This window comes from Octopus bimaculoides, chromosome 10, assembly GCF_046866305.1.
Source record: "Octopus bimaculoides isolate indiv1 chromosome 10, ASM4686630v1, whole genome shotgun sequence".
Classification (NCBI taxonomy): domain Eukaryota; kingdom Metazoa; phylum Mollusca; class Cephalopoda; order Octopoda; family Octopodidae; genus Octopus; species Octopus bimaculoides.
This window is the reverse complement of record NC_142937.1, coordinates 95,892,535-95,915,695: the sequence shown is the minus strand read 5'-3', so window position 1 is coordinate 95,915,695 and position 23,161 is coordinate 95,892,535. Positions and strand designations below refer to the sequence as shown.

The 23,161-nt window shown below is 37.0% G+C and overlaps 1 protein-coding gene across 1 annotated transcript in view; it reads left to right on the top strand.

The window, feature by feature from the left end:
- Positions 1–23,161, top strand: part of LOC106875100 (inositol polyphosphate 5-phosphatase OCRL) — an 80,288-nt gene that overhangs the window by 15,490 nt on the left and 41,637 nt on the right. Inside the window, exons 2-6 of the mRNA XM_089359082.1 lie at positions 479–558; positions 6,616–6,716; positions 7,409–7,516; positions 10,871–11,017; positions 14,556–14,651. Coding sequence (XP_089215208.1) covers positions 479–558; positions 6,616–6,716; positions 7,409–7,516; positions 10,871–11,017; positions 14,556–14,651 — 532 coding nt within the window. The remainder of the gene's footprint in view (positions 1–478; positions 559–6,615; positions 6,717–7,408; positions 7,517–10,870; positions 11,018–14,555; positions 14,652–23,161) is intronic.

The window sequence follows — 23,161 nt, the reverse complement described above, 5'->3', positions numbered from 1 at the left end:
ACCATAAAGAATTTAGCAATAAAGGGTCGTTATTAAGTGAGTGTCTGAGCATAAATTAACTTTAAAGATCACTTTAAAACATCAAGTTTGTATCATAGAACTGGGGGTAATTTCAGGTGGATTGATATCACAAGGGTTAATATGGCTGATGTTCTTCTTGAAGGACTACAAGTTGATGCCTCTACATGATAGCCATGGATGGGATGGGAATTAGAGAAGGATGAAAGATTGGATGCAATTGTAAAAGTGAGCAGGAGACTGTATGGGTGATAAAAGGAAGGGAATTGAATCCCAATGATTCAGGGTCAATTAATTTACCCAAATTACTATTAAGTAAATACCATGTGATATTCTCAGATTATGATTAATTATATTAACCATTCTCATAAATTGATTTAAAAAGAAAATATTGATATCCGGTATTTTTTTTCTTCTTTTTTTTCTCTTCTGCTAATTTCCTTAACCCAGTTTTATGCAGAGTGTACGAGCTGGTCTTGTTGATAACGGTAAAAAGATTTCAAAATACCTTGTGATTGTCAACCGAGCTGGTGACAAGGCGTAAGTAATTTCTCATTATTGCATTTTTTTGCTTTTCATGACTTTTCCATCCTGGTTTTCTTTATTCCCAGTTGTTGTTAATATGATGTAGATTTTCCAGCATGGAAAACGGATGTTAAACGATGATGATTGTGTTATTGGTGATGGTGTCATAGAAACTTCATATTTGATTATGTAGAAGCTGCATCTTTAGCTGAGTCAGTTTTGATTGGAGTAAACAAAGCCATCATTCATACCAAAATGGTTTCATTTGTTTGCAATTTTCCTTGAAACATGTCTGGCCATTGAGTGGGTCATGTTAAAAAAAAAAAAAACTAGGGAAAATAATTTCTTGCTTGGAAACAAGGCAGAGTTAACAACAAAAGAAGCATTCAGCCATAAAAAAAACTTACCTCAATGATTTTCATTATATTTAGTAGCAGAAAGACCACTCTCCAGATGGTTTTTCTGCTATAACCCCTTGACAATATTTTCACTTTTGATTCCAATTTCTAATAATTTTTATATTTTATGCTTAATTATTTCTTGGTATAATTGTGCTCACGTGCTTAGTAAATATTGCTTTCATTATTTTATCACAGTCATAATCTCTTTTTTTTTTTTTCAATTCAGCAGCCCATCTGTAAGCCTTGCAGAGTGAGTGAGAGAGAGAGAGAAAGAAAGAGAGAGAGAACATTGCAAACAATGAATGAAATAAACATGAAATGAAAAAAAATTGCATAAATAAAAGGGCATTACTACAGATGTATATGCCCCCGACTTTGTTGCCTTATAACATCCAGAAAAATGGATACTTTTTAACAAAATTTTCTCCAAATACCGCTTAGATGTGGTGGCTTCAGAGTATAATAGGGATTTATGGGAAAGAATTTTTGTGAGGGGGTGGAGAGAGGAGTTTTGGAAAATTCACATGATCTGACTTTTTTCCCTCATAACTTTCAGAAAGATGGGTATCTTTTAATGAAATTTTATACAAATCTCTTTCAAATGGCATAGATTACGATTATAAAGAAATTGGGGGGGGGGGCTTTTCCCCAATTTTTTCAAACCACAGCTTTTGAAAAGATGGTGTTGGGGGAGGGGCATCTTTGTATGAAAAAGTTTTGAAAACCTTCTTTTAACACCCCACCTCCCTCATCATCCCATTCCAGACCTATTTTGGCCAATTTTCCTTTTTTTGCACTTCAAAACCATGGGAAGAGCATTTTTGGTAAAAAAATTTTTTTTAATTGTTAATATTTTCAGAGGGAAAAGTGATTTAAAGGTGATTTAGCTGTTGTTTTTGGCACATCCAAAGACAGCCCTCCTTCTTTCTTTAGCACTCTTGCATGTATTGATGTTTTTCAATATTTTTTCCCCATAAATACATTTATATTTGCTATAAAAACCAAAATCTGAGAAATTATGAATTTTATTGGAACCTAACCCACTGCCCCCGATTGCTTCTATTTAGAAATTAAGATATTGGAGAACCTGAGAAGGTCATTCAGATGACAGGATGTTAGCAGTAGAAGTTATTGTTGTAACAAGCAAACTTTCTGTCTGATAGTCCAAGTCCACTTCAGTTGTGGCATGTAAATAAGTAGTTTAATATGTTGTTGTTGCTTAGTAGTTTGCGGGTTGCTATAGTAGTTCTAAGTGTGTGTAATCAGTGACAAGATTCTTGTGTTGGTTATTGATCAGTTTTATTCTTTCAAGCAAAACCTGACTTTGCCTTCATTAGCATCCAGTTATTTTTTTCCTTTGATTCCAGATTTTTTTTTTTTTTTTGTTAACTAAAACTAAATTATCAGCCCCCAGAAGCAGCACTGTACCAGTTCGGGTATAAAATGTGGATAGACAGATGTTCTACCCTGAAGGGGAATTCCTAAACTGAGGTAGTTAAATCAGGCTCCAGTCTGATTCAGCATAGTTTCTCTGACTGGATGCTCTTCCTGATGCCAACCACTTTACGGAGTGTGGTGGGTACTTTTATGTGGCACCAGTACAAGTGCTTTTTACATGGCACACAACTCTTGCTGGTGGGGGAGGGGTTAACATTTCTGCTGTGGAGGATGAATCTTGTGCCAGGTATCTTGGTCCTTTTTCATCTCATCTGAATGGTTCAGCATCTTGAGGTCGTCTTTCTGGACTTCATCTCATGTCTTCCTGGGTCTCCCTATTCCACATGTTTCATCCATTTTGAGAGATTGTCACTTGTTCTGCTGTTGGCATTACCAAACCAGCACAGTCTTCTCTTTTACACACTGCATCTAATTCCTCTCATGCCTAACTTCTCTCCCAATACACTCAATTCACTCTGTTGAACGTGGACACTTGCATTACACATCAGAGCATACTAACCTCAATCTTCTCCAGCCTTCGCCTGTCCTCTGCATTCAGGGCCCATGTCTTGCTACCATGTAGAATTGCTGTCTACAAGCGTGCATCAGACACTCTTCCTTACCCTCAGAGTGAGAAACCGTTTGTAGCCAACAAAGGTAAAAGCTCTCTGAATTTCCTCGATCCTATTCCTATTCTAGCTACTATACTTTCTGTGCACCCCCCACCCCCCACAACTAATTTGGTCCCCTAGATAGCAGAAATTATCCACTACCTCTATCTAATGAGCCACCGGGGCATTTGAGAGAATCAATTTCCTGAGTATATGTTGTTGGGGATTGGGGGGGGGGGAAGAAGTTTCCTTCCAAACCACATGGTTCCAGGTTCAGCCTCACTGTATGAAACCTTGGGCAAGTGTCTTTCACTAGAGTCTTGGGCCTACCAAAGTCTTGTAAGTGGATCTGGTAGACAGAAACTGAAAGAAGCCCATCATGTATATATGCGTATGTCTTTGTCTGTGTTTGACAACTGGTGCTAGTCTGTTTATATTTCTGTGACTTGGCAGTTCAGCAAAAGAGAAGAAAAGAATAAGTAACTAGGCTTTAAAAAGACAAAAATAAGTAATGGGGGTTGATTTGTTGAACTAAAATTCTTCAAGGCAGAGCCCTGGCATAAGCACCCTGCAATGGCTGAAGCAAATAAAAAGATAAAAAACGTGTGTGTCCCCCTCTTGTCTAGACATCATGTAATGCTTGTAAAAGAACATCACCGTCATACAAGAGGGGTTGTTTGTTTCCAATGTTCCTTGGAAAACATGTTGTGATATGGGGAAACAGATGGGAGCTGGCAATAGCAAGGGCATCCAGTCGTCTGACCCATGGAAAAGTGGACAATAAATTATGATAAATCTACCAGAACATTAAGAATGAATAGAAACACCATTATTTGGATTCTTTCTGGGTGCACTCCATGAATCATTAAAGAGATAAATAGATTGATAATAAGGAAAAAAAAAAGATAGTGTTGAACATAGCCATAACGAAAATAAAACAGTAAATCAGTGCCAGACCAATCAATATGTCTTTGTTGGATGAAATGCCAATGCTGGAAACTATTTTTTTTTATAAATAGTTTGTTTTTATGATCCATTTGGAATGTTGCTTTTCATCCCCCCAACTCTCTTTACCCCTCTCTCTCCCCACCACACACAATACACTCTCTCCACATCCCAATGACTACTCATAATTTATTTGTTTTTTTCATTGAATCAAGTTGGAATTTTTATCTTGGTTCCATTCAGTTTCTCTGCTATCTATTTGTATCATACAAAGGAATTCATTCTTTTATTATGAAACAATTAAAACAAACACACATGGGAAGTCTGGATGAAAGAAAAGGATGGTTGGCAAGAGAGAAGAAAGCTGAGCAAAGCATTACAAGAAAGGGAAACCCAGAGAACAGTCAAACATTATTCAGATCTAAAAAAAGGGAACTCAAGCATCTGCCAAAGAATGTTGGAATCAAAGAATTATTACATTATTTCATCTTGAAAAATTTCTTTGCATAATTCATTCCAAAATCAAATCCTGACATTCTTTATGGGTACCATACTTTTATATATATATAAGACAAGATGAGTTGCCAAACAAATTCTTCAGACTCTTTGATTAATTTCATTCTTTTATCTGAAAAGGTTTTCTCTACAGACCTTCTATAGAAACCACAGCCAACACTTATGTGTCACAATGCTTCATCCCAACATGCTCTCAATGCAATCGAAAGCAGAAAAATTGGCAATGAGCACATTTCAGAAGTGCCCACTCCTTCTTCAGTACTAGACCCATCAATCATCCACAAACTCCTTGCTGAAAGAGCCACTAAATATAGTGGTGCAGCACTATTGGATATACCAATTTTACACATCAAACGCATTCCTGGCAGCTTAGTTACTTGCTGGGACACTCTACTTTGTTATACAACCACAATATACTACCAAAGTATATTAATTCTTTAGACATTTAAACAGGCCATATCTGGCCCAGATATTCCATTTCCAACTAAGTTTATCTTCGTCTTTTTGATGCGACTCTCTACTCTATACTGTTTTTTTCCTCCATCCTTCTCTAATTCCCTTTTTCACCCCCTCCCTCCTTCACTATTTTCTATCTGTCTTTCTCCCCCTCTTTCTGTTTCTTTCTCTCTCTCGTTGCTCACACATGACCATCATCCATCTTTCTTTTCCTCACATGACCATCTTTCTTTTCCTGCATGGACATTTAGAAGAGCAGACATCTTTTCTCTTTTCAAAAAAGGTTTCTCCCAACGTTCACTATTTTCCTCTCGTTCTGGTCTAACAACCTTCCATGGTTCTTTTCATTCGGTTTCCCTGTATGTCGCCCCTGTCATTTTTTTGTTCTTAACTATGACCCTCCATAAATACTAAATTTCCTTTTAGAATTTACAGGAGCAACTATCTTTGTAGACTCATACTGGTGTTGAATGCTCGAAATGAGGAGTAGATAGAAAAGTTGGACATAAGAAGCATCAGATGTGGTGTACAAGAGAGACGACTGCTCTAGTATGGTCATGTGGTGAGAATGGATGAGAATAGGTGTGTAAAAAAGTGTCACACCCTAGGGGTTGAGGGAACCCGTGGAAGAGGTAGACCCAGGAAGACCTGGGATGAGTGGTGAAGCACAACCTTTGAACATTAGGCTTCACCGAGGCAATGACTTGTGACTGAGACCTTTCGAAATATGATGTGCGTGAGAAGACCCGGCAAGCCAAGTGAGACCATAACCCATGGCCTATGCCAGTGGTGCAACCAGTCTACTTATGCGTACCTTTCCTTCATTGGACACTAAACTCTGCTTGCGAAGACCTGTTGCGGCAAGTGAAATCGAAATCAAATTCGATGACAGCACTGCATGAATAGCATCCATGCCAGTGGAGCGCTTAGAGCCCCATCCAAGCAAGATAGATGCCAGGGCCGCTGACTGGCTCCCTTGCCGGTGGCACGTAAAACTCCATTTGAGCGTGATCGTTACCAGCATCACCATACTAGCACTTGTACCGGTGGCATGTGAAAAACAACATTCGAGCGAGGTCATTGCCAGTGCCGCTGGACTGGCTCCTGTGCAAGTGGCACGTAAAAACGCCATTTGAGCGTGTCTGTTGCCAGTACCGCCTTACTGGCAACATCCATTTTCCATGCTGGTATGGGTTGGTTGGTTTGACAGAACTGCCATCTGTTTTGGCGTGGTTTCTACAGCTGGATACCCTTCCTAACATCAACCACTTGACAAAGTGTACTGAGTGCTTTTTTTATTCCATACCAGCTTAATAATTACAAAGTCGTTTTGCTAAATTTTTCATTATTTTCAAAATTAATTAATACAGACAGTGTATTTTAACAAAAATCAAGTAACAAAAGGGTTAACTGCAACATAGTTTATAGAAATCGTGTCACTAGACACAGGCTAATATTGTGTTCTGTACAGAGCTTTACTGTTCTAAATCCAAATTCTTCCTTAATGAAATTACCTTCCCTCTGAGGGACAATAAAATATTCCCTAATACTAATACTGTATTAGGATTAGTTTGATTGCATTATGTAAACTCCTTAACAATTGAGGGATTAGCAATGAAAACATATTTTCAGAGGATTAGGAATGAAAATCTACATAATTTTAAAGGTGATTTCTTTTATATATTTTTTTTCTTTTGCTTTTGCAGTGTGTTAATATTTTCTACCACTCAAGTACCATGTAGTGAGATAAGCCAGTTAAGTGTCATGGAGACCATACCAATCAACAAAGAATTCTCTTACAAGCAAGGTAAGCTAATTAATTCTCTGGAGCATGGGTTGTTGTTGTTGTTGTTGTTGTTGTCAATACACACAACAGATTAAACTGTCGGAAAAGAAAGATTCCTAACATTGGATAACAACAAGTAACCTTAGATGCCAAGAGCCTTATTAAGTATCCTAACTGTCTCTAATAACACCGTTTTCTGGATCTGCACTAAACTAGGTTTTATACCTATTTCCTCTCTCCATCTGTTCACATCTTTAAACATAGTTGCTAAGGTACCTATAAATAACTACAGGGATACATTTCACCTGCACTCTCCATCTGTAACTCAGTGGTTTGGTCTTGGGGCACTTTGTTATTTTCTCTGTACCTCTTATATTGACTTTCTTGTCATTTGGAACTGTAATGTCAATCCTCTGGCACTTTCTCTTTGTCTTTATCCACTACTACTAAATCAGGTCTTCCAGCTTCTATTACTCTGTCAGTCTCAGTGTTAAAATCCCACAACATCTTATATTTCTTACTTTCTAGCACTTTGCTAGGTTCACGTTCATACTTTTTATCAGTAAGGTCAAATTATTGTTGTTGTTTGTTCCTCTTCAATTTTACTTGTGTGTATAAATCTGACCTGCCATTCAATGCAACTTACTGCACAATATATATTGGTTTATCTTTAAATGCTCTCTTTTGAATGTCACAACTTTCTGTTTCTGTAGAATCAGAGGTGCTTGTCGAAATATCAAACAACCAAAAACGATTACGTTTTGATCTATCAGCAAGTCAAACTGTTGCGCTATGTAAAGAATTGAAACAGGCAAAAGAAAGTGAGTAAACCCCCCACCCTTTTATTATTATTATTATTATTATTATTATTATTATTATTTGCTATGTCTCGATCTTACTTCATTCTGTGGTTGTCACATAACATGTCGACATGTTGTTGAGAATCAACCTTTATAGCTGTTTGAACATGATACGTATGGCCCAAAACAAGTACAGCCTATTGCACCCATAATCAATTAAATCTTGTCACATGAAGCGAGGTATTTGCTTCTGGAAGCAGCCCAAGCACAGCAGAGGTGCCCGAGTTGTTTCCCTCTGCAATACCATCAACCAACGACAATACCATCAATACCATCAACCAACGACAATACCATCAATACCATCAACCAACGACAATACCATCAATACCATCAACCAACGACAATACCATCAATACCATCAACCAACGACAATACCATCAATACCATCGACCAACGACAATACCATCAATACCATCGACCAACGACAATACCATCAATACCATCGACCAACGACAATACCATCAATACCATCGACCAACGACAATACCATCAATACCATCAACCAACGACAATACCATCAATACCATCAACCAACGACAATACCATCAATACCATCAACCAACGACAATACCATCAATACCATCAACCAACGACAATACCATCAATACCATCAACCAACGACAATACCATCAACCAACGACAATACCATCAATACCATCAACCAACGACAATACCATCAATACCATCGACCAACGACAATACCATCAATACCATCGACCAACGACAATACCATCAATACCATCGACCAACGACAATACCATCAATACCATCGACCAACGACAATACCATCAATACCATCAACCAACGACAATACCATCAATACCATCAACCAACGACAATACCATCAATACCATCAACCAACGACAATACCATCAATACCATCAACCAACGACAATACCATCAATACCATCAACCAACGACAATACCATCAATACCATCGACCAACGACAATACCATCAATACCATCAACCAACGACAATACCATCAATACCATCAACCAACGACAATACCATCAATACCATCAACCAACGACAATACCATCAATACCATCAACCAACGACAATACCATCAATACCATCAACCAACGACAATACCATCAATACCATCGACCAACGACAATACCATCAATACCATCAACCAACGACAATACCATCAATACCATCAACCAACGACAATACCATCAATACCATCAACCAACGACAATACCATCAATACCATCGACCAACGACAATACCATCAATACCATCGACCAACGACAATACCATCAATACCATCAACCAACGACAATACCATCAATACCATCAACCAACGACATAAATTACTACAACATGGTCAACTGACTATTGCCATTATTTTTGTTTTTTTAAACTTTAACATATGACTGGTCCTGATATCATTGATATCGAATGGATGAAAACGAAATAATTAACCTTGACAAAAGTTGCAAGTTGTTTGCTTGAAACTATCCAAGTTCTTTCTTTTCTCTCTTCATAATATTGCAGCAAAGATATAAAAGAATTATTCTAACAAAGATTTTTCTATTGTTGATCAAAATAGAATTTGTTTTCATTGTCCCCCCCCCCCCACACACACACACACACTCCCATCTATGGTTTTGGGGAAATATGAGGGAGTCAGGATGGGTTTTGTGAGATGAACATTTTGTTTGAAAAATAGCAGTCACTCGAATAGGTAAGCAAGAGTCAGTCTTAGAGAAAGAGCATTTTCATTAGGACAGCCTTGATATGTTGACCACCCACTTCTACTATGTTGAGCAGAACACAATGTGGAATTAGAAGTTGAAATACATAGATTTGCTAGAAAATTAGTCTGCTCTGTGAGTTGCTATTAGAAAATCTAAGTAGAACCTGGCAGGAACACAGGTTCAGCATAGCTGAAAGAACAACAAACCTTATACTGTTGTGTGAGAATTTTGTTGCCTACATTGGTGGATAGCCGTGGGTAGCTCTGGTATTAGGGTAGAAGAAGCTGAAACACCTACTAGACTGTTTCTGATGAAACATCAACTTGTGCATTTGGGAATAAAGTACAGCAGCACCATCAGCACACAAGTGTTTATCCTAAATGGATGTATGGGGAAATATGAATAGTTATTGTTCAACTTAGTTCCCTATAAAATGGTATTGACAGTAGTCAGTATTGTACAAAATGTAAGAAAGCTGATGATTCTGTTCAGGAGAGCCAAGAGAACCATAATAGAATCTTCCATCTTATCAGAATGTGTTTAACAGACACTCAGTGGGATGGTGTGAGGGGCGAAGTTGTCAGCCTCAGCTGAGATTTTGTAATACAACAGCAAATTAATGAAGGAGCTCTATGTGGTCACTTGACCTACTGAAAATAACAACCAAATCTCCTTTAAATTATACCCTGCCACTTTAAAAGAAAAACTTTTTGGAGAATGTAGTCCTACATAAACAGTGTCTGAAAATAAGATGGGATGGTCATAACTAGAGCACCATTAATCATAAATCTGCTTGGTCAAGGCTGACCTGAAGTTAAACAGCTACAAAGAACAATGTTATAGAAAGATAAGACTAACTCAAAGCAAAATTTAACCCTTTTGTTACCATATTTCTGTTGAAATATGCTGCCTTTGTTTCAATTAAGTTTTAAAATAATGAAGAATTTAATAAATTATTTTGGTTGGTATTAAACTGGCATTTTGGAACATACACATGAAATTATTTTTGAAGGTTTCATTTAGAATCACTTTAAAGAAGAAGGATAGTATCAAAAGGTTTAAAGAAATTCTACTGAATTCTTCTTTCCAAGTCCTTTCATACCTGATTATTTTCTACTGGAACTATTTTGACCATTTGGTGGTAGGGGGGGGGGGGCAACTCTCTGCCCTAAACCATGTGTTTTTATATATATAATGGAAATTAAGAATTTAAGGATTGCAATGGAACAAAGATATTATTGTGAAGTAATCTTTCATTGCCCCAAAAATATTTCTATCTGGCATGTGAAAACTAAGTTTATTTTTGCCTCATTCATTTGTGGCTTTTGTCTGCAAGGCATTCATTTTTATTCCCTTATTGTTAGCTTTTTGTATATTATTGTTGGAGTATGAAAACTTTTGTTGCTAAAATCGTACATACATACAGACATAAATACATATGTACATACATGTCCGTCTGTATAATGCCTACACACACACACTCACCTACACGTTCCAGCCAAATTTTACACCAACCCAATAATGAAACTATTGCCCATAATTATCTCATTTCTTCATTAACAGTGGAGGGTTTTTATTCCGTTGCTTGTGATTTTCTTTCTTCCTTACAGCTGTTACACATGTTGTTGGATTCGGTTTGCCTTCATCATTTTCTTGGCTGGACAAGTATACTAATAAAGCTCCTGAAAAAAACTTATTTGAAACAGATGTCTTTGACCCATTGAAATACATGAATATTGAAGATAATGGGAAGAAAGGTACTGAATTTCTTTTAATTTCTGCCCCCCTTTGCAATCAAACGATGTTGTAAAGAAAAATACCTATTTGCATATCTCTTGATGCACACAATTCATAAGCACTTACTAATCTAAAATTAATACAAGCATGCATGGATGCATACATACACATGTGTGTGTGTGTGTGTGTGTACTCTCTTATATATCAAGTCTTTGTTAACCATATATCTTGAAGCAAATTCAGCTATAAGTAATAGTTTATAATTCAGCTATAAGTAATAGTTTATAATACATTGAGGTTAAAAGCCCCTTTGCCAAAAAAAAGAAGGTGGAAAGCTGCCCCCAGGACTTGAAACACTCACAGACATGGAATCGGTTACATTAAAGCAGCTTTCCATCTTCCTTTTGTTGCATCAGCGACTTACATTTTACCAGCAAGAAAGTTTCTGTACATTAGGAACACAGGCTTCTACATATGCATTATATATATATATATACACATACACACACACACACACACACATATATATATAGCAAACAAGCACTTAAAGCATGCAATTTTTCATTCTATATTCTCTCAGTATTTCTCCTATACAGACATATTTATGGCCACAACTTGCCTGAAGACTCTGTGCTGCAACCACAGGCAAAACTCAGAACAGGTCAACTACAATAGAATATTATTAATCTCTATGATATTGAGTAGTCTTTTTTTCTGACAGTCAACATTAAAAGGATATATGTGTGTGTGTACACATGTACACGCGCGCACACACACACACACACACGCTTTAAGTGCTTAAAATATGCAATATTTCCCCTCAAAATATTCAGTGTTATTAATTTCTTGGATTATGCAAATATACCCACTTGAACTAAATTACCAAAAACTAGCCCATATTTACATCAGTTTTTGCATAAATAACCAAAGAGTTTTTTTTTTTTTTGTGGGTGGGGGTTCTACTTGCATTTTTTTGTCACCTCTTTCAGTATATTTTTGGATTCATTTTGATTTTTTTTTTAATGCAATGTATATCAAATTTTGCATCTTTATAATTGCTATGATTAACACATTAGTCTGTGATTTTGAAATTATTTGCTTAATTATTTCTGTTAATACCCAAACCATGCTACTATTGTTTCTGCATGTGTGTATATATATACATATATATATGTGTATGTTGAGACTATTATACTTTTGAATATTATTGTAATGGAATGTTGGAAATCATTTTGTTTCTTCTTACATTTAATTTTAATTTTTACATGATTGAATGTTAAATTATTAGGTTTGAAAATTAATTAGATGTCCTCAGTCGATGTTTATTAAACAAGAATATGGTAATGCCAAATACTGATGTGACATTTCAGTGAAGGATCTTTTATTAGCAACAAGCTGGTCAGACCATCATTTTTAAATACCTGGCAGTGCACATTAGATATGTTGTCCCCTCTACACTGACCAGCCCACTTTCACCTTTGCCCCCATATCTTTTTGAAAGTTCAACAGCTTGTGAAATGTCTATCTTCCACAGAAACTCCTCCAACACAACAAAGCTCTCTCTCTCTCTAGCTTGATTTTTGTGATTGAAAAGGTGTGGCTAGTGATACATTTGATCTCCTCAGAACTTTTATTTATTTATTCATTAATTCACCAGGGTACAACTGGAGCAGCCCCACTCTCTATCCAGCACCATCTATTTAGTACTGGGATTTATTACAAGAATTTGCCTTCATGACTACCCTGTAGGTTGTTGTCAGCACTTTTTTAGGCACTTGGATGACACTTGATCCAAGACATGAACAACCAGAACAAATACCACTAGGTATCTGGTCCAGTGTTCATACTGTTCTAACAATCTATTACCCATGGTTGATACTAATTTTGTCAACCACAAAAATTTGAAAAGCAAAATTGCCTCTGACAGAATTTGATCTTAGAGCACAGAGTTAGAATATAAATACTCTGCCAGTTCACCAGCAAATCTAATCTAAATTAATCTTTTGGTCAGATAAAAAGATTAGCAATATTTTTATGTCATACATTATTCATTCCCAAAGCGTGTGTCACAAACTCCATGGAGAGTCACAAGTACCTTAACAACAATAGTAGTAGTAGTAGTAGTAGTAGTAGCAGTAGCAGTAGCAGTAGCAGCAGTATTAGTTACATTTCCAAAAGAGGAAAATAAAATTTATCCAACACTTTGTGATCCGAACCCGCTTAAAAGTACCTTTCTTTGTATAATGCAAAATGTCTCATTTGAAATTGTTTGTGTTTAAATTAAGATCCTTCCACTGTGTTTCTATAGCAGCCTTGTATTAGGTTCCATTCTGAATACCAAATTGATAAGTCTACAAAATTGTACAATTCTTTATCTTCAAAATTAACTGAAGGCTAGAAATGTGGCCCCAGTAGGATTTAGGGTAATGCAAAAGACAAACTTGCAAATACATCTGATTACTGACTTCAAGTTGCAGTTTCAATTTCACTGTGCCCCTTGACAAAGCTGACTAAATATAATGATTTCTCTCTACTGAAGAAATTAGTAAATATTATGCTGAATATAGTTTGTTGCTAATATATCTTGCTTTGCCTAAAAATGCAGGGGCATAATTGCTATCCAATCTTGATTTAATTAACCAAGATTACATTTCTTTCATTACTATGTGTATCTCTGTTTTTTGAATGAGTACATCATGTTCATGTATATTTTAAGAAGTGATGGTCAAGGTTTGCCATCAGAAGTGTGTCCAGCTGTAAAACAAGGCTTCAAAAAGTCCTATTCAAGCCTTTCCACCAAAACAACATTTAAAAAAAAGAACAGTGATGATAATAAATTTCTGAATGTATTAAGTAGGACTCTTTAATTGACTATACATCTACTAATACTTTATAAAAACTTTAATTAGAACAAAGTAGTCACAAAGTGGTATCAGCTAGTTTTGAACTCCTATCGCTGTCTATCAGTTGCCAATCTATTTCACATGCTGAGAATTCATAGTTAAACAAACTTAATCAGTTCTTAACCAAATAATCCTCATTCTGGTGAACTTCATTAGACTTTTCCTCAGTTCAAATTCTCACAAATGTCTCCAGTTAGAGATATCAATTTGATACAGTTGAAGTTTGTCACTCTTCAGACGTCATTGAAATGCAATATTGTTTTATAAAGAAAACAAAAAGAATCTCAACTCAACACACTCTTAAAACAATGTATCCCTTTATCCTTCTTTTGTTGGGGTTTAATTATTTTTTCCTCCTACCGTAACCTGTTTGAGTAGGTAAACTGTTGTTTCATTCCCATTTCAACCTGTAGTATCTAATTAGCCATATTGCTCACCAGCTTTCTCTGTGTTAATGGACATAGAGCTATTAACTTAGCTCATTAATAAATCCTTTTTAATCTTTTGCAATAGTTAATGTAATAATACTTAGTTATTACCTGTGAGTGTTGTTTTCCTATCATTTTGGCCTGCTGTAAGATTTCCCCCCCATTTTGCTTTCTGTATTATGCTCCTGTGCAACCAGCTTTAGTATGTAGTTCTACTTGTGTTGCAGCCCAGCCTCCTCTGGTAAAATCCCATCAGGAACAGGGGAACCTCTCTCTCACAATTCAGGAAGAATTTGATCCACTGAAACCTGCATTTGTATTAAGTAAGACCAGTGTGCTAGCACTAAAGCAAATATGCAAATATGCAGCTTTTATTTCCAAATTATTGCCTGATGCACCTTCATCCCCCCTTTTCCCTACTAATCCTTTACTGTTATTGAATGTTTGTTTCTTGTTCATTTGTTTTCCTTGTAATTATGCAATTAATATATTAATATATCATTCAAATTCATTTTCATGCACTTTTCCCATTTCAATTATTGAGCTGAATCCCCCGTTTTCAATCCAGTACATACCTTAGTCGTATGTACAGAAAATTGAAATAAACATGTCCTGTAATAAGTTTTTTCTTTTCCTCAAATACTTTTTAACTTATGTTTTATTTTAGAGTAGACAGTTATCTCCCAATTTAAAAACTGGGAAATAAATTATTTCAAGGTTACACCACCAACTCTACAGTTTCTATTCTCCTTCATTCATTTTTTTTGCTCGGCTTCAAAGGACAATTTCTCTGTCATTTATTTGTGACAAAATCTCCAGCTAAACACTCCAATATGTATATATCTGTGTGTGTCTTTGTGTCTGTGTTTGTCCCTCACTCCACCACTTGACAACCATGTTGGTGTGTTTACTTCCCCATAACTTAGCGGTTTGTCAAAAGACACCAATAGAATAGAATAAGTACCAGGTTCAAAAAAAGTACTGGGGTCAATTCATTTGACTAAAAGTTCCACAAGGTTATGCCCCAGCATGGTCGCAGTCGAATGACTGAAACCACCATCTCATCAGATATTAGGAGGCAGACATCAACTTTTTATTAAATACATGTAACTCCAACCAAATGTGTTGAATGCTGCTTGATTTCGTTCCTTCACTCACTCGTGCACACACACACACAGAAACACCATCTTGAGATCAATTAGATATTCTGAGAATCTTTTCCCCCATTATTCATAACTGTTTCTCTCATTTTCCTATTCTTTAATACTAACATCTAAACAACCACCACAATAGGTTGTCAGCTATATTTTGACTAATGAATGAATTTCAAGTTTCTTTATGTTGATTGATCCTCTGATTGTCCTTGAATGCCAAATGCTTGCTACACACACACACACACACATATATTTGCTGATATTTTTAATTTCCTGTTTTTGTCCAGTTACCCAAAACTAATACAATTGTCAAAATGAATGTTTTCCATGGTCCTTGTAGTTATCTAAGCAATCATGTGTGGGTGTTAAGAAAGGTATTCACTTATAGACTATAAGAACTACACTAAAACTGAAACATTCATGCAACACAACATGGTTCGCCAACCCGCTGGACCTCCTTGTTGAAACTTCCAACTCATGCCAGTATGGAAAGCAGGCATAAAAGCATAATATATATATATATATATAATCACACGTATATATATCATTGTCGTCATCATTTAACATCCGTTTTTTAGGGAAATGGCGAACAAACAAACAAGGGACCAAACATGACAGAAAGTAAACAAATAAACAAATATGCAATAAAGAAAGTGAAGATGTAAACATGAAATAAATGTGATTGAAGAGAAGGCCATTAGTGGATGGACGAGGGACAGACAGGGAAACCTTTAGTTTTCTAGCTTTTATATCTTTATAATTGAGCTACACATAGTTACTGTCAGTTATTTAAGTTTAGCAACAGTACAGGGTTACTTCAGCCCCCTTGTGTCACCTGTACATAGTTTTAATAATAGCTAATGTAGGGGCTTCTGCATGATCACTTGACATTCTAAAAATGTCGAATCTCTTAATTTACATGCCAACATCTTAGAAAAGAGCATATTGAATAATGTGGCCCTCAGCTGTCTTGCATGTAAAACAATGAGGGAATTGTCATGGCGACAAGGTCTTTGTTCACAGATTGTTTTATTAAAATTGACCTGTAGCTAAACAACAACATATCTGTTGTCTACTGTTTCAGACTGCAGCCATGCTGGAGCACTGCCTTCACAGATTTTAGTTGAACAAATCAACTTCAGGACTTATTATCTCTGATGTCTAGTACTTTGTCTATCAGCATCTCTGTTAGTCTCTTTTGCCAACCTGCTAAGTTACCAGGAGATAAACAAACCAATACCTGTATGGATACACATAAGAGCTTCCACTCAGTTTCCATCTTCCAAATACATTTGCAAGGCATTCATCAGCCTAGGGCCATTGTAGAAGACACCTTATCCAAGGTGTTGCACAGTGGGACTGAAACCAAAACCCTTTGGTTGCAAAGCAAGCTTGTTGTTTGTCCTGTGACCGTAGATAAAAGAAAACAACAAGAATCAGGTGTTACGATCCATTCTATGAATAAGCACAAGGCCTTGAAATTTGGCAGGAGGGGGTTAAGTGAATTACATCAACCCCAGTACTCAACTGCTACTTAATTTATTGACCCCGAAAGGATGAAAGGTAAAGTCAACCTTGGCAGAATTTGAACTCGGAACATAGCGACAGGCAAAATACTGCTTAGCATTTCGCCCAGCGTGTTAATAATTCTGCCAGTTCGCCATCTTAATCAGGTCTTCTAATGTTGTTCAATAATTGCATATTTTTAAAGCACTTTCATGATGTAAGAATACCTAAACTAAACGAGTCTCATTTCAAAAGTAGAAACATGTCTTCCTTGGCTGAAGTCTTGTCTGCAACTGATATGGGAAATCGACTTTTGCTTGGTCTTCAACACTCTTGGTATATAGTTGTAGCATCTCTCTCTCTCTCTCTCTCTCTCTCATGTTGTTACAATGTTTTCACCTCTCTTTCTCAAATGTTGTGATGGCAACAGTTTTTTTACATTATCGCTGCCTATCAAGTTGACCCCTACTCTCAGTCCAGCAACTAATTTGGAAAAGAAATAATTGCATGGAGATTTTAAAAGTACCATAAATAGTTTTATTCTTTCTTTTATTATTATTTGTTTGTTTTGCTTTCTTGCTTTGAATACAGCATTTTTTTTTCCAACTATTTATGGTACTTCTAAATGCTCTCTACAAACATTTCCATTACATGTAAATGTATATATATATATGTTAATATCTAACAGTGGGAATGAGTGCTCAGCATCACATTGGTGGATAAATATTGTTTATTTGTGGGTTAACCAGGTTACCATTGGTTGTTAAAAGAGGCACATCTGTTGCATGGGATGTTGATGTTCATCTCCATCTTGGATGAAAACATGATACAAGGTAATTTTATTGTGTTTTCATCCAAGATGCAGACAAACACCAACATCCCATGCAACAGGCTTGATAATTGTTAATAGATGTACTTCTCTTAACATGAAACCTGGTTAACTCACATAGTAGCCTCGTTAACCCACAAATGAAGTGTGTGAGTGTCTTTTAATCAGAAATTGCTGGCATGGGTTGGATGGTTTGACATGGGCCGGTCAGCTGAGGTGCTGAACCAGATTCCAGTCTGGTTTGGCTTGGTTTTCTATGACTGGATGCCCTTCCTAACACCAACCACTCAGCAGAGTGTAATGGGTGCTGTTACGTGCCACTAGCATGGGTGCCACTTGCACAACACCAGTATCTACCACGACTACAATTTCACTCAGCTTGATGGATCCTCCTTCTTAAACACAGCATTTGTCATTGCCTCCATGGGCCCCAGCACTTGAAAGATGCTTTTTTATGTGCCACCAACATGGTTGCCAGTTCTATGACACCAGCATCAGCCATATTGCCTCCATGGGGCCCAATACTCAAAAGGTGCTTTTTATGTTGAGCATCACAGAAGCAATGACAAGTGACCGAGACCTTTGGAGCTGTGCTGTGCTTGAGAAGACCCGGCAAGCCAGGGGAGATTGTAGCTGTGGCCGATGCCAGTATCACATAACTGACCCCTTTAAAAGTACCCCTTCAATCGGGCAATATGCTAAATTTTTGATGACCTGTTGAACCAATTGAGATCATAGTTGTGGCCAAAGTCAGTGCCACCCGACTAGCACCTGTGCCAGTGGCATGTGTAAAGCACCACTTGAGCGTAACCAATGCTAGTGCCGCCTGACTGGTTTCTATGCCAGTGGCATGTAAAAAGCACTATTCAAGCGTGGTCCATACAAGTGCCACCTGAATGGCACTCATGCCAGTGGCACATAAAAGCATCATTCAAATGTGGTCAATACCAGTGCCACCTGGCTGGCTCCTGTGCCAGTAACATGTAAAAAGCATCATTCAAGCGTGGTTGGTGCCAGTGCCGCCTGATTGGCACCTGTGCCAGTGACACATAAAAGGCACCATCCGAGCATGGTTGATGCCAGTGCTGCTTGACTGGCTCCAATGCTGGTGGCACATAAAAAATACCCAAAAACAGATTGAGCCTGGTGCAGCCTCTTTGCTTGCCAGTTTTCAGTCAAACTGTCCAACCCATGCCAGCATGGAAAGCAGGCGTTAAATGATGATGATTATATATTGTGTATGGTATTGTGTTTGAGGTGATAATAGTGACAATAGCACCAGTATGTGCATACAGGGTGTGCTAATACATTAGATGCAGTGTGATATATATATATATATATATATATATACTTCATGTTCGACATGCTACACATGTGACATCTGTGGGGGTTGAGAGAGTATTTTATGTGCACTTGTGTAAATATAACATACTGTTCACTGCTCGAAAAGCTGTTGGTTCAATAAGTCAATTGATATATTTCCTTACATTTACATTGTTGAGGGAAACAAGGAATTGTTCTATGCAACTTGGGCAGAAGAAATACCACCAGAGGTTTTTGTTTGGCAGCATCAGTTTCTTAGTTTTCTTGATAATATTTGCATCTTTTGCCCTCTCTATGTTGACATACATATTTAAATGTATGTGTCTGTAAATTGTGTGTGTGTGTGTGTAATATACACACACACACACACACACATACGTCAGGTAGAAGGGAAGCTAGAAGGCAAGCATACTTAGCCTTGGGGGAAGCAGAAAGGAAGAAGTTTGCCAATGTTCTGTGGCGTGAGGGCCAGAGACTTGAGGTGTTTCGGATTGCAAGACAACGTTTCAAAGAGAAAACTGAGATGTTATAAGAGAGAAGTGTGTTCGCATGGATGAGGGCTCACTTGCAGTTGGTGACTCTGCAAAGAAGGAAGCATAGAAGTGCCACTAGGAAAGGTTGCTGAATGCAGAGAATGCATGGAAGGAGGAGGACCTGCCTAACATAGACCCAAGTATATGTTTACTTACCAAACTCATTGCTCCCAATCATCAAGGATCCAACACTGGTGGAGATCCCATCAATCAATCTGAAACGGCCTCAACTAATAGAGGACAAAGATGGATACCATGTGTGGATTAAAGATGGATATTATGTGTGGATTAAGCTTGGCTAGATAATGATGATGATGATGATATTTGTTTACACACTCAAACACACATCACCAGGAAGTCCCAAACACCAATTACCATTCTTTTTTTTTTTCCTTTCTTTCTGTTTTTCCCTGCATATTTAAGACTTCCTATCATATACAAATGTTTTTGCATTTAACATTTAATTCTATTCAACCAATTTCATGCCATCACAACCAATTCCACCAAGACTATTTTTCTCTTTTACTCATTGAATTAGATGAACCCTGCTTCTATCTTCATTTATTTCTCTGTTTTTAGTCCAGCATTTGCTCATTTTCACATGTTGGTCTCAAAAAATGCCTTTCACTGCCTCCTTGGCTTATTCTTTTTTACTGGTTCCAACCCTGCAAGCCATGGCCATGCTGGAACACTGCTTTTTATTCTTTTTTTTTTCTATTTTCTTTTGCTTTGTGCATGGTTTTTCTTTTCATAAAGCTTGTTTCAGTTTTGTTTTACCATACATTAAAAGTGGATTCATATATTTCAGAAATTAATATAAATGTCTTGTTTATTACATCCAGCTCCTTCAAATATGGATGTGTGTGTATATCTCTATAGAGATATTTATGTGTATGTCTGGTATACATGTGTAACTAGTTTATAACTGGCTTTCTCATTGGTGTTTATATCTTTCACCAAAGTGAGATCGTTGCCAGTGCCCCTGGACCGGCTCTTGTGCGGGTGGCACATAAAAGACACCATTTCGAGCGTGGCCGTTTTCGTGCGGGTGACACGTAAAAGCACCCACTACACTCTCTAAGTGGTTGGCGTTAGGAAGGGCATCCAGCTGTAGAAACTCTGCCAAATTAGATTGGAGCCTGGTGTTGCCATCCGGTTGCACCAGTCCTCAGTCAAATCGTCCAACCCATGCTAGCATGGAAAGCGGACGTTAAACGATGATGATGATGATGATGTGTGTGTGTGTGTGTTTCTGAAATATACATTTCTGAACTATGTACACACATATATATAAAGTATATATATATTTGCATATGTGAATGTGTGTCTACACACACACACACACACACACACACACACACACACACACACACTATAGGTACAGACATGGCTATAGGTTAAGAAATTTACTTTGGAGTCAAATTACTAGGAGTTCAATTCCACTGCACGGATGTCATTGGCTAAAATTTTATACGATAGCCACAGGTCAACTAATACCTGATGAGGGAAATTGCTAAACAGAAACTGAAGAAGGCGGTGAGCTGGCAGAGTCGTTAGCACGCCGGGCAAAATGCTTGGCGGTATTTCGTCTGCCGTCACGTCCTGAGTTCAAATTCTGCTGAGGTCGACTTTGCCATTCATCCTTTTGCGATTGATAAATTAAGTACCAGTCATGCACTGGGGTTGATGTAATCGACTTAATCCCCTTGTTTGTCCCCTCTATGTTTAGCTCCTTGTGGGTAATAAAGAAATAAGAAACTAAAGAAGCCCATCATATATGTTCGTGTGGCATGGGTGGGTGAGTGTAAGTTCATTTTCCCCGGGAGGCTGCACCAGGCCCCAATCTGATCTGGCAGTGTTTATATATATATATATATATATATATATATATATATATTTATATCATAAGGTTTTTAAACTTTTAAATTTTCATATTCAAAAGAGACAGAGACTTCAAATTCGATATATCGAATAAATCGATATATCGAATTTGAAGTCTCTGTCTCTTTTGAATATGAAAATTTAAAAGTTTAAAAACCTTATGATATAAATATAAACTGTGAGAACGACCCTTAAGGAATCTAATTAATGATCTCCTAAGGTAAGTTCTTATGCTATATTGGTAACGGTTGCTACATCCTCTGGGAAAAAAATTATTATATATATATATATAAAATCTTATAATCTAAAACCACAAATCTTGTTGCAGTTATAGTAACCCAAGGTTTCCTGGTCAAAATAATTTGTTTCCACCATTTATCAAACTGAAAACCACACCATTTGTCAGTTGTCTTTTGAGCAGATAACGTTTAGATATGGATGCTGGCAGACAAGAAGAACAACACAAGGGAGATAACCAAGATTACCAATAATTTGCTGTCCAGCAGACATAAACCAGACGTTGATGGTTTACCGAGTGTCTGTGGTCTTTTAACTTCCAACGAGATGTATTTCTTGAAATGCAGACATACAGAAAAAAAAATCTCTTTCCTCGAATTTATATATTCATTGGAGGTTCTCAAGTTTTTCAAGAGAACATACTGAACAGTTTTTGGACCCACTAATATAGGGTTTGGATTTGGAGTGGATTTTCCGTTCATGTTGAAACTGGTCCCTTTGTCTTTAAGTTTCCAGATTAAAGCTGAAAGGGTTGTTGAATGTCTCTTGTCACTGTACCTATCACACACACACAATTGTAAAAAAGCCACATTGTGGGCTGCCATTCTAGGAGAGCAAGAACTGATGCAGGGTATGCGAGACTCTTTCGCCTTATTGGATGCCACAATCTCTCTAGTTCCACATCCAGTCCACAATGCAAAACATACACGACTCCAAAGTTGGACAGTTTCTTCTGTTGCTGTCTGTACAAAATGGAAACATTCCAGTTGGTGGCCATTTAGTCTGACCGCTGAGCAGATACTATTGTACATTGAGACTATCCAACCTCTGCAAACAGGCTCAAAAGCAGCTGGCCTGAAGACAGCCACCAAGGAACAATGATCAGCTCTATCAATCAGAGCTGATCATCCCCCGCATCCTTCCTCTTTCAAATCTTCTGTCTGTCATCATCAACGGATGCTAAATGATGATGATGATGATGATGATGTATCACATCAAGTTTTTTCCTTCTTTTTTTTTCAATTTTAGGAATACAGTGTAAAGGATATAATCTATAATTATAAAGAGAGTGATTTTAACTGCTTTATGGAAAATCTAATCTTTTCCATGTTATACTTAGGTACCACTTTTATGAAATATACATTTTATTGTTTTAATTTATTAAATTGTTACACATCTGTAGTTATTCTTACACTATCCAACCACAATAAAACAGTCAAATACATCAAATGTCACTGAAATAACTCACATATAATAAAATAGTATTGTGGCAAGAGATGCATCAGTTAGGCAACAAATTCTCTCTATTTCATGTTAATTTAGCAACTGAAAATGTAGACTAAATATAAAAACAAGGTTGGAATGGCAAG